The 12,720-nt window shown below is 45.6% G+C and overlaps 1 protein-coding gene across 1 annotated transcript in view; it reads left to right on the top strand.

Moving 5' to 3' along the window:
* PAPSS2 (3'-phosphoadenosine 5'-phosphosulfate synthase 2) overlaps positions 1-12,720 on the top strand; it is a 102,471-nt gene that overhangs the window by 82,280 nt on the left and 7,471 nt on the right. The window contains exons 6-7 of the mRNA XM_045291671.1: positions 605-662; positions 1,278-1,643. Of these exons, the coding sequence (XP_045147606.1) occupies positions 605-662; positions 1,278-1,643 (424 nt within the window). The remainder of the gene's footprint in view (positions 1-604; positions 663-1,277; positions 1,644-12,720) is intronic.

The raw sequence follows: 12,720 nt of genomic DNA, 5'->3' as shown, positions 1-12,720 counted from the left end.
GTTCAATGTTTTCTTTGCTGCCCTTCCTTGCATTCCTTCTAAGTCTCAAACATGGGAATGCTCCACCCACACCCACACCGCCCCCCCAAATTGTTTCTCATGTTCTTTTGTGTTAAACACTTAATCTCAGGACCCCCATTTTTCTCTCACATGATTGATAGATTGATGCATTTGTCAGAATGTTAAGGCACTATTATGATTGGGGTGGAGTAGGGGTGGGGGGAAAGAGGACACAGTTGTGGAATTACTAACTTTCACATTACATAGAATCATTACGAAATTATTTCCAGAGAATCAAATTTTATTCTCTGGAACCCCCAACTAAAAAAGGAGCCATACATTTTGTCTATTTTTCTTGAATCCTTTTTAAAAAATGTCTTCTAACTAGAGATGATAGATAGATAGATATAGATATGGATATAGATATAGATATGCACAAGGCAACGTATTGTAAGTGACTGAACATCATTAGGAATACCACTTATGATGCTGGGCTTTCCCTTGGTGGTGCGCCTGGACCTCGGAGGCCCGTGGAATGGTTATCCTTTACTCTAAGTGACCCCTCCCAGTGCCTCTGACTGTGTGCCTGTCTGTTTTTTAATAGATTTCCCGCCTTTTCCCTGCAGTCAAGCTGTCATTTCACATTTATTGCTGCTGTAGATGTAACTTCTCTGAAAACATTCCGATCCTTCTAACTCGTTGTGTTGTGTACTGAGAAACCAGAGAACCTGTTTGTTTTAAGTTTCTTTTAAAGTCTGAGACGCCACAAAAAGGTGAGAGGTATCTGTCCAAGAAAACTCATGTGCTTTACTAAATGAACTTTATGTTACTTCATCTTCCCTCACCCTTCCGCTTTTTGACTAGTGGCTCTCCATTGTAGTTGAGATAGCAAGACGGGCGACGATTCTAAGAGCAGTGAGACTGCTAGTCCCGTGTTTAACTCTCACATTACTGCCAAGGACCCAGGGAGCAAACAGCATGAGGACAGTGGCTTGATTTGGGTACTATTGGTGTATGTTAATTTTCTTATTTCTGTTTCTTTTCTTTTCTACTCGGTACGTTGTTGAGTTAAAATAAGAGACTTGCCCAACATTTTTAGAAGGATCATTTTCAAGAAAGACCAGGCTTGGTTTGGTTTTAATTTAGCAAGCATCCTTTGACTTGGGTTTTTAAACGGCGTTAAGACGTTGAGCTCCATAATTCATTGAGGTCAGAATCAAGCGTTAGACAGGGACCCCAGAAGAGATGCCCTCCTGGTCCCCGTCTTGTATGTTTAGAAGCCTCTGCAGGACTTCTTCCCTCAAACTGTTACAGCCCACAAACGATCCTCGATTTTGGCCATGCGCCTTTTGCAGGATGTGTTTGGAAAGGGCATTGTCCACCCTGGAGGCAGAGCTTCGTGCCCTCCGTTCACGCCTCCCGTGGCTCTTTCCACAGATGGCGTGATCAACCTGAGCATCCCCATCGTCCTGCCGGTGACCACGGAGGACAAGCAGCGCCTGGAGGGGAGCAGCAAGCTGGTGCTGGTGCACGGCGGGCGGCAGGTGGCCATCTTGCGAGACCCCGAATTCTACGAGCACAGGAAAGAGGAACGCTGCTCCCGGGTGTGGGGGACGACGTGTGTGAAACACCCCCATATCAAAGTAAGTTGCAAACCCTTTGGAAGACTTTTCTTGATCCATTTCAGCTCAGGACAACAATGGCTATTTTTTACTTCCTCATTAAGGAGTTAGATTAACTGGGATTGGATGAAAGGTGGGGGGGAGGGGGCACTTCTAGAGAGAGGTTTCATAGGTCTTCCTTTGGGGAATCTGTTTGAAGAGTAGCAAAGCCATGCCTCTGCTTGAGGACTGGCCCAAAGGATCTCGAGTTCTCTGGTTTTGTAATGGTTGATCCTTTCTCTGCATGGCGACCACTGGGCCAGGGAAATCATTTAGCCTCAAAGTCTCCTAACGGGGTCCATCTCATACAATTGCCTTGCAGAAAAGGTAGCTTTTCACAGAAACAAAGCCAGAGCTTACAACCTTGTATATCTTGAAAATGATGCACAAGGAAATTCCTTTTCTTCACGCAGCCTGGGCCCAACCCCCAGAGAGAGAACTCAGAGTCTCAGGTAATTCGGGGTCCGTGAGATCCTTTCTGGAAAGATAAATCAGCACAGATAGTGGCAGAGTTGCGAGAGGGAATGAACCAGATCTTAGATGAATCTTCTAAAGTGTCACACAATTTCAGTGATTATTTTTCAGATTAAAAAAAAAATCATCCGATTAGGTACATCTGAAGTCGGTCTCAAGGCAAAAGGCAGATTAAAACTCCTGTGAGTCCGTTGTAATTTCTAATTGTGTGCCTGGAGAGGGGATGATGAAGTTTCTGGGTATGACGTGTTTCCCAACAGGGAAAATATAGGGCGCTGGATGCAAAAATGAGACCACATTCGAGATTCAAGAGGCAAGAATCATGTCACCGAGGCCTCACATAGGCTCCGGGAGCATGAGGCAGGAAATAAAGAAAACGTATATGACTAATTTGACTTGTGAATTCCTTGCTGGAGTCACAATCAGAACTTCTAGACTAGAGAGCAGTTAGGAGCCCAGGAGGCTCAAGAGCCTGTGATTCAGTGAGACATTCCCCAGGCCTCCGTTGCTTCATTTATTAAAGGAGGTTGTTGTTAGCTGTCTTCGGCCAGGTTACTCTGATTCACAGTAATCCCATATCTGTTGTTCTTGTTACGTGCACTTGAGGTGATTCATCAATTTGATCTGGAGAAGTCCACCTTGTAAGTAAGTATTGGCAATTGGAAGGTGTGTTAGTTCATGTAGACTAGAGAAACAAATTCATGGACACTCATATGTATAAGAAAGAGCTTTATATACAAGAGCAATTGAATATTGAGAAAACATCCGAGCCCAGTCCAGATCAAGTCCATAAGTCTGATATTAGCCCATATGTCCAATACCAATATATAAATTCCTCCTCAGACTCACAAAACACATGCAATGACGCCAAATGCAGGAAGATCTCAGGCCAGTGGGTGGAAAGTCTTGTGGATTCAGTGGCAGTAGAAGCATCTTAGCACTGGCATGGGTTTCCACATGGCTTCTTCAGCTCCAGGGCTCTGGCTGCATCAGTGTAGCTCCATCAGGCTGGTCGTCAGTAATGTCTCGCAGGGAGTGAGCATGCGTCCCGCCTCCAGCAAGCTATTTATCTCCTTAGTGTCTCCAAATGAGGTCATTACGCTGTGACCTGATTGACAGGCTAAATTCCACCCCTTCACTCTTAAGTCTCAAATTGACAACTGTGTTAGTCTGGGTAGACTAGAGAAACAAATTCATAGAGACTCATATGTGAATAAGAAAGAGGTTTGTATACAAGAGCATTTGAATATTGAGGAAACATCCCAGCCCAGTCAGATCAAGTCCATAAGTCCAATATTAGCTCATATGCCTGATACCAATATATAAAGTCCTCTTCAGACTCACAAAACACATGCAATGATGCCAAATGCAGAACAATTACAGGCCAGTGGGTAGAAAATCTTTGGATCCAGTGGTGTTGTAAGCATCTCAGCGCTGGCAGGGGTCTCTACGTGGCTTCTCCAGTTCCCAGGGCACGGGGTCTATCAGCATAGTGTCATGTGTCTTGTCAGTAGAGCGGCTCCAAGGGAGTGAGTCTTGTTAATAGGGTGTTTCCAAGAGAGTGCGCAGAGAGAGTGAAGTGTTTTCTGCCTCCAAGGAGGAAATACCAGAGTTCCCAGAGTTCTCAAGAAAAGACCATGCCCACACAGAGGTCTTGTTGGCTATGACCTGATTGACAGACTAGACTCCACCCCATTCACTCTTAATCCTCTTAAGTCCCAAGTTGACACCAGATTATCTAACTACCACCACAACAGAATATGTAAGTACCACTGCAAGCAAAGGTTTGAAAGAAAGAGGAAGGAACAGTAGTTGGAAAATATGGTCCTGGTGCTAGAAATGAAGCTGGAGATGCATGATAGATTTTTGCAAGACCCATGACTCCTTGATACCTTTGTTACAAAATACTTATGTTCAACAACACAAAGGGGGACTACACACGCGGCTTTCTCCAGGTGGAGTACACAGAAATCAAATTGCTTGTATCTGTGGGAAGAGATCATGGAGAAGCTCAATATCAGTAGCTAGAACAAGGTCCGGGGCTGACTGTGGACAGACCATCAATTTCTCATTCACTGAAGCTGGAGAAAATGAAAAGAAGACCACGAGAGGCAAACTATGACCTTGAGTCTATCCCACTTCAGTTTAAAGACCAGATTTGAGACACTGAACACTATTGACAGATGACCTGATGGCTGTGGGATGACATCGAGAACATCATATATGAAGAAAGTATAAGGTCATTTAAAAGACCTTCAAACTTTGTACACTACATGGATCAAGGGCGGTTGTGCAAACAGAACAAGGGACTACAGCATGGTTTAAAATGATGAAAGGTTGCATTCTCTTGCCTTAATTATTCAATCTGTATGTTGAGCAAATACTAGAAGAAGCTGAATTATGTAAAGAAGAATGAGGTATCAGGATTGGAGGAAGGCTTACTAACAACATGCAATATGTAGATAACACAACTTTACTTGCTGAAAGTGAGGAGGACCAGAAGCCCTTGCTGATGAAGATCAAGGATTGCAGTCTTCAGTGTGGATAACAGCTCAATGGAAAGAAAACAGAAATCCTCACACCGCTGCACAGTATGTGCGCCTTGAAGCACTGTTTACCACATATGCTCTTTGAAACTCTGCCTTCGATCATGGTTTTAGAGGGGAATCGTGGGAGCGTCTCTTTTAAAGGGAATACATTTGAATCTTCATATTGTGAATTACTGTCCAGTTATTAAAGAGAAAATGTTTTTTTTCTTTCAAAAATCCTCACACCTGGGCCAATAGGGAAGCTCGTGACAAGTGGAGAAGATTGAATCTGTCAGGGATTTTGCCTCGTTTGGACCCACCAACAATGCTCCTGGAAGCGGGGCTCAGGCAGGGGCACCCTTGGGAGGACAGTGAAGACTGGGGGGTGTTTCAGGCTGTTGTACAGAGGGTCCCAATGAGGCAGAACCGAAGTGCTGGCATCGAACAAGGGTTTTTGTTGACTTGTTTTCAGAAGCAGGTCAGCTGGCTTCTCTCCGCAACCCACGCTAGTCTGGAAGCTCCACAGAACCCTTTTCAGCGTCACAGCCATACACCAGCCTCCAGGGACAGACAGGCGGGTGGCTGTGTTTCAGGCGCACTGGAAGGGAGCCAAGAATCTGTCACCGAGGCCTCACATAAAAAGAAAGTGGCCACATTTAAAATGACATCAAATTCTCTTCTCAGCCTGTCACCCTGCGAGTTGGGTGAGGAGTAAACCTCATCAGAAACTTTTTGGCTTTTTTGGGGGGGGCGGGGGGTGCGGGGTTGTGAAGTGTTCCAACATAGCAAGGACCTTGTCAAGACACCTGCTGGTGACCTCTGAGCCCTCTCTATCTGAGCACAAGAAACCGATGGGCAAGCAAAGCTGTATTTCCCATTTATTGGATGCAGCTCTCCATCCACAGATAATCATCTTTAATCGTAGGGCACATCCAGATCAAAGCCCTCCCAGCCATTTTCTGCAAAGAGGCTGTCAGCATCTTTAAAATTGCTAGACTCAGATCTCTTGGAGGAATATCATGTTCAGGGGGGCGGGGGGTAATTATGCCTGTGTTTCATTCCTTTCCTGGTGATGATCATATCTGTTTGGGATCTTATCTTACCCAGTGCCTCAAAGACGACTGGCCTTTCACTATGTCAGCTCAGATCTCCCCAGGAGTGCAACCACATGGCCCACTCAAAAAAGATCCGGCCCCACACAAAAGGAGGAGGTGTTTAAGCCATTATTTCTTTTCATTTTGTCTCAAAAAGGGTTTTAGCAGTTGGAACTCAGAGCCTCTTGGACATCAGGGAGAGCGGGAGCATCGTTGGTGACCTTGACCGTGTACACTGTCAGTGACTGGCCCATTAGGTGATGGAGAGAAGCTAGGCTGTGGAGAATGCAGAAGGCCACTCACCCTGTAGGCAGCACACTTGGATTGTCAGGAGCCCATTGTCCAGATGCACAAAACACGGGTTTTATTGGGACACAGACTCTTTGCATGTACTTCAAAAAACAACATCAACAAAAAACCCCAACCTTGCAAACTTAAGGAAATTCTTTAAAGTGGGTGTTTTTAAGAAACACTCTGCCTTCTAAAATAAATCATAAACCACTTTGTGTGTCCTGGTGGCATTGGGAGTGACATTTATGAAAAGTCATGAGTCACAAGGCAACGATCAGCCTCTGTTACATAGCTCCTGGCTGAAGTCACCCTTGAATTTCCACTCCGGACATCCCCGTCCTCTCCCCAGAAACGAATTGGCGTGATGTGACCTGACCGCAGATGAAATCAGGAGGAGGAACAAACTTGCTAAAATAGTGCTTGGAGAAGCCTGGTTGCCTTTCATTCATGGCTCTCAAAGCTTCTCCAAATAATAATTATTCTCAAAGTAATCTTGTGAAGTAGCTGAGAATCATCATTGCCATTTTAGAGCTGTAGAAAACAAGACAACAGAGTACGTACGACTTTACAGCGAAGAACAAGAAGTGAGAGTTTTCTAATCCCTTGAGGCCACAGTGAAGGCTACGTGGCCCGTCAGATTCACTGAACCACCTTGGGGACTTTCAAAGCTATAGCTCAGGGAGAGGGCCATGTCTGATCTAGCACACAGGAGCAAATGAACGGGGAGGAAGAGAGTGGAGCACATCCTGGCCCACCAAGTCCTGAGGACGATATTCCCACTCAGAGCAGCCAGTGCAGAGAAGACCATAGGGCCGGCCCCACTAAGAGACATGGCCTCCCTCACTGACTCATAGCACTACGGTAGACAACACTGGAGACACAGTGCGGGATTTGTGCCTGATCTGACCCCACCACACTGAGGCAAAACACTAAGGGTGTGCAATAGAACAGCAAGGGGAATAGAGCAACGGAGTCCCCACAGAATACCAAAAATAGACTGTGGGGCTAGGGCGTGGCACCCTATCAGACTTGACCTGAAAACACCCCTAAAGGTCAACAAACAGACCTTGAACTATTTACTGGCTTTTCTTTTCTTTCTTTTTTTTTTGTCGTTTGATTTTTTGTTTTGCTCTGTCTTGGTTTTTGCTTATATTATTATCTCTGCATGTCTATCTAGATAAGATAATGGGATAAACAATCCAGAGGAGAAAACAACAGGACCGACGGGGGAGGGGGGGTGGAGTGGGTATTAACAAACCCAGGAACAAGTGATCCAAAATCAATGGGGAGGAGGGTTTAGGAGGCCTGGTAGGGCAATGTAACCTAGAGGAATTACTGAATCCCAAATGAAAGCTGAGCATGATAGTGGGACAAGAGGAACGTAAAAAGAAATAGAGGAAAGAACTAGGGGGTAAAGGGCATTTATAGAGGTCTAAATACAGGCATGTACATATGTAAATATATGAGACGATGGGGAAATAGATCTATGTGCATATATTTATAGGTTTAGTATTAAGGTAGCAGATGGACTTGGGCCTCTACTCAAGTACTCCCTCAATGCAAGAACACTTTGTTCTTATAACCTGCATTCCATGATGCTCACCTTCCCAACACGATTGCTGAAGACAAAGCGGGTACATAAGCAAATGTGGTGAAGAAAGCTGATGGTGCCTGGCTATCAAAAGATAGAGCATTTGGGGTTTTAAAGGCTTGAAGATAAACAAGCAGCCATCTAGCTGAGAAGCAACAAAGCCCACATGGAAGAAGCACACCAGCCTGTGTGATCACAAGGTGTTGATAGGATCAGGTATCAGGCATCAAAGAACAAAAAAATTGTATCAATGTGAATGAGGGGGAGTGCGGAGTGGAGACCCAAAAGCCCATCTGTAGGCACCTGGACATCCCCTTACAGAAGGGTTGCGGGGAGGAGACGAGCCAGTCAGGGTGCAGTATAGCACCGAGGAAACATACAACTTTCCTCTAGTTCTTTCATGCATCCTCCCTCACACTATTATGGTTCCAATTCTGCCTTACAAATCTGGCTAGACCAGAGCATGTACATGGGTACAGATAAGAACTGGAAACACAGGGAATTCATGACAGATGACCCCCTCAGGACCAATAATAAGAGTAGCAATACCAGGAGGGGAAGGCGAAGGTAGGGGAGGAAAAGGGATCTGATCACAAGGATCTACATATAACCCCTTCCCTGGGGGATGGCCAACAGAAAAGTGGGTGAAGGGAGACATCGGTCAGTGTAAGACATGAAAAAATAATAATTTATAAATTATCAAAGGTTCATGAGGGAGCGGGGGGAGGATAAGCTGATACCAAGGGCTCAAGTAGAAAGAAAATGTTTTGAGAATGATGATGGCAACAAATGTACAAGTGTGCTTGACACAATGGATGGATGTATGGATTGTGGTAAGAGTTGTATGAGCCCCCAATAAAATGATTTTTAAGGCAAAAGAAAAATTGTTAAGGAAGTGATTATAACGATAAACAATGGACTAACCTTTTAAAGAAGCAAAGGAAAGCAGTAGACAATCCAAGAGCCATGCGGAACACGGGACAGAGGAAGGGAGCAATGGATTTAAAGTTTCAGAGAGGTAAAATAACGTTTTGCTTTGAGAGCAAAGGAAGTTGGAGAACAAATTCGTTGGTTTAAAGAATGGAATGTTTGTCTTGAGATTTTAGACATGTCAATATTGATAATGACAAAATATTGGGCATGTCCACCAAAATAATCAGATTACAAAGTAGTTTAAACCACAAGAAAGGGTGGATGGTTATGGTCAAGTGGTATTTAGGTAGCTAAAGACAATAAAAATGAACATGAAGGTAATAAAAAAAGTTAGTGTGGACTAGATTTTCCCCCAGCGGATTCTGAGTGAATTGGTTTTAGGGTTGGGTCGGGCACTTGGGGATTAGAGAGCCCCCAGTGTGCTACTGTGCTGTTTATCAGATGATTGATTATCTGCAGCATTTGCCCAACTGCTTTCTGTACGGTTCTATTTAGATATCTCTTTGAGCACCTCCAACTCAACACTCCCACCTGTGGTAGTCACCTAGTCTGGTGTCAATTTAAGGATGAAGAGTGTAGGGTGGAGTCTAGGCCGTCAATCTGGAGATAGCCAATGAGACTTCTGTGGGCATGGCCTTCTCCTGAGAATTTTGGGAAATCTGAGACTTCCTTCTTGGAGGCAGAAGACACCTCTCTCTCTGCCACTCCCTAGGAGACACTGCAGAAGACAAGCCACATGGACACAACCAGACCTCTGAAGCTGGAGAAGCCACGAAGAGACCCCTGCCAGTGCTGAGATGCTTACAATGCCACTGGACCCAAAGACTTTCACCCACTGGCTTGTGATTGTCATGCATTTGGCTTCATTGCATGTGTTTCGTGAGTCTGAAGAGGACGTTATAGATTGATATTGGATATATGGGCTAATCTCAGACTTATGGCCTTGGACTAGACTCGGTTGGGATGTTTTCTCAATGTTCAATTGCTCTGGTATATAAACTTCTCCCTTGTATACATATGTGCGTTTATGAATTTGTTTCTCTAGTCTACCCAGACTGACACACCATCCTCTCTCCAGACTTGTTCTGGCTCCCCCATCTGAGAGGGGTCCGTGCCCAAAGCCTGGGTGCCATTCTTGCTTCTTTTTTCTTCCCTTTCAATCTTAACAATCATCAAGTCCTGCGAATTCTGCCTCCTTGGGGGTCTCGAGTTTGTCCACTTCATTTGTAATCTAATTTTTTCCTGGAGGAGGCAGTTCCATCCGCTCCCGGTCCCTAGTCTAACTTCTCTCCCAATTGTTCCCCATTCTGCAGCTAGGGCAATCTGCTCAGTCTTGCTGTGGGCACCCTTGTCAAGACGTGACTTACCTTGTATCCACTCACCGCCGTCAGTCAGCATCTTCTCCCCTCCAGTCATTCAGAGCTGGTCTTCCTTCATCTTCGCCAGCGTCTTTCCAGGTTGGAAAGGAACCTTTATATCACTCAAGAATCCAAGTCCACTTCAGCTTACTTCTTCTTTGCAGTCTCTCAGAACAATGTTTAGGTCTATGGGGTAAGGGTTCTGGACGGCTTTCATCTGTGCGGGTCTTCAACTGTGCACGCTCTTGCTAGTTCTTTGACCGAGGGCATCGATGCCTGCTCACCTTTTATACTCCGTTAAGAAGTCAGCCTTTCTGCCAGGCCCCACGAGCCTGGCTGAGTGCCTGATTTTTGTACTCCCGGTGCACTTTGTACTTGGCTTCTTTATCACGGCTTCTGGTGGTATGATGACCCATTTGCACGTTTTTGCCATACCACTTAGACTGCCATCCGTGAGGTCAATGACCACATTTTCTTGCTTCCCATCAAATGTCCAGCAGCAAGTGCAGGGCCGGGCACATCGTAAATGCTGACACTGGAAATCCCTGTCAAGGTAATGCTGAGAAGGAAGTCGAGAAGCAGGTGCAGTGGGAGAAACAGCCTGGTTCAAGGACCCCCAGGTCTGGGGCCTGGCTTTGCTAGCACAGTTGAAGTACTCTTCCTTCTGCCACCTCACCCGTTTGACTGTGAGGGCATTTAGTACACATGAACTCCAACGTTCCTTACCACAGCAGTCCTGGGACTGTGATCGCTCTTCTATAAAGAAATACGTATTCCTCGCTTGTCCCTTGGATCAGAATCTCTGTTGTCTTTCTCAATCCTTTCTCTGAGTCATTGCATCATGGCCCGCTTTTACTCGAAGCCTGCCACTCCCCCCTTCTTATGTCTTCTTCTTACTTCCTCAGCTGCTCCTTTTCCCCACCCCCCCTCAATTGACACATGCCTTCTTCCTCTCCAGGATCTCTTTTAAACCTTCACCCCTTGCCCTCTCAGAAACCGTTCACCAGAGCTTTCGTAGCCCTCATGCTGGAGTTTGAGCCCCTCCGCTCCTTCGTTTTGGACTGCTGTGGCCCGTGATTCCAAGTCCAGTCCCCCTTTCTCCTGCCTCACTCAAACCCAAGCCAAACCCACTGCCACAGAGCCGATGCTGAGTCACACAGACTCTCCATAGCATTTCTGAGACCATACATCTTTATGGGAGCAGACAGCCTCCTCTTTCTACCAAGGAGCAGATGGGGGGTTTGAACCATCTACTTTGTGGTTAGCAACATAAAGCCTAACGCACACCAATCAGTCAATTTTGACTCCTAACAAGCCTTTGGGGTAAATTAAGACTGCCCCCGTGGGGTTCTAAGGCTGTGATTTTTTGGGAACAGAGAGCCTCATGTTTCTCATGAGGGACAGCTGGTGGATTCAAACTGCTGACCTTGTGGTTAGCAGCTCAACATGTAACTCACTATGCCACCAGGACTCCTGCTGACTCCTCACTAGATTCTCAAAACCTGTAACTTGTTCTCATGAATGTGTGCAGTTCTACCAACTCCCTACCTGTGACTCCTCTCCTGCATGTCCCAAAAGGCTTGCAAGTGGTTGGGGACTACTAGGCCACAATGCTTGGGATACTAGGCAGAAGGCAGACCATGGACATCCTTCTGATATCTAGACCACAGTTGGGGGTTCCAATATTTCTTTTCCAACAGGCACATCGAGGCTGATTGGTAAACGGAATTGGTTCAGCAGGCCATCACTCATCCATAAACTAATATAGGATAGCCCCCTAGTGTCCAAAATTAGTCACTGCATTACAGAGTTCAACTCAGGACAACACTAAACCTACAGGTTGGAAAGAGGGGCCGACATGCCATGCCCACACGGAAGCAAGCCAAGAAGGAAAAAGAGAGAGTAAGGGTCTAGACCCCATATTGGCACACCAAGCCCTAAGGATGACGTCCCTGCTAAGGCACAGAGAGCACTTTAGGGCTGGTAACAGCTCAAGACATGATGTCCCCGCTCTGGAGCATATTGTAACAGAGGCCAGTACTGGGGATACACGGCCACAAGCAGGGAGTGAGTCCAGTCTGGGCCCCCCACCATGGGTGAACCAAAGAGGGAACATAACAGATCAGCAATGTGAGCAAAGCCAAGCCACAAAGCTCCAGTGGAACTCCAAAATAGATTTCAGATTAGGAGGGGCAGGTCCTGGAACCCCTCAAGACCAGTGGAGAGATAGTCATAAAGGTCAGCAGACAGTCCTGGAATTACCTATGCTTCTTCATTTTTTTTTATAGTTATTTTTATATACATATATTTTGTTTTTTTAATTACTTTATTGGGGGCTCATACAATTCTTATGTACAAATCCATACATACATCCATTGTGTCAAGCACATATGTACATTTGTTGCCTTCATCATTCTCAAAACATTTGCCTTCTACTTTAGCCCTTAGTATCAGCTGCTTTTCCCCCTCCCTCCCTCATGAACCCTTCATAATTCATAAATTATTGTTTTGTCATAAGTTACACTGTCCGACGTCTCCCCCCGCCCGCTTCTCTGCTGTCCATCCCCCAGGGAGGAGGCTATATGTATATTCTTGTAATCGGTTCTCCCTTTCTACCCCACCTTCCCGGTATTGCCACTCTTCACCACTGGTCCTGAAAGAGTGTTCTGTCCTGGATTCCCTGTGTTTCCAATGTATATACTCTGGTCTAGCCAGATTTGTAAGGTAGAATTGGGATCATGATAGTGGGGGAAGGAAGCATTTAAGAACTAGAGGAAAGTTGTATGTTTC

The sequence above is a fragment of the Echinops telfairi genome, unplaced genomic scaffold (genome assembly GCF_000313985.2).
Source record: "Echinops telfairi isolate 266 unplaced genomic scaffold, ASM31398v2 ScPeMD7_70;HRSCAF=299, whole genome shotgun sequence".
In the NCBI taxonomy this organism is placed as follows: domain Eukaryota; kingdom Metazoa; phylum Chordata; class Mammalia; order Afrosoricida; family Tenrecidae; genus Echinops; species Echinops telfairi.
Note: the sequence above shows the minus strand (reverse complement) of the source record. Positions and strands in the feature narration are given on the sequence as shown.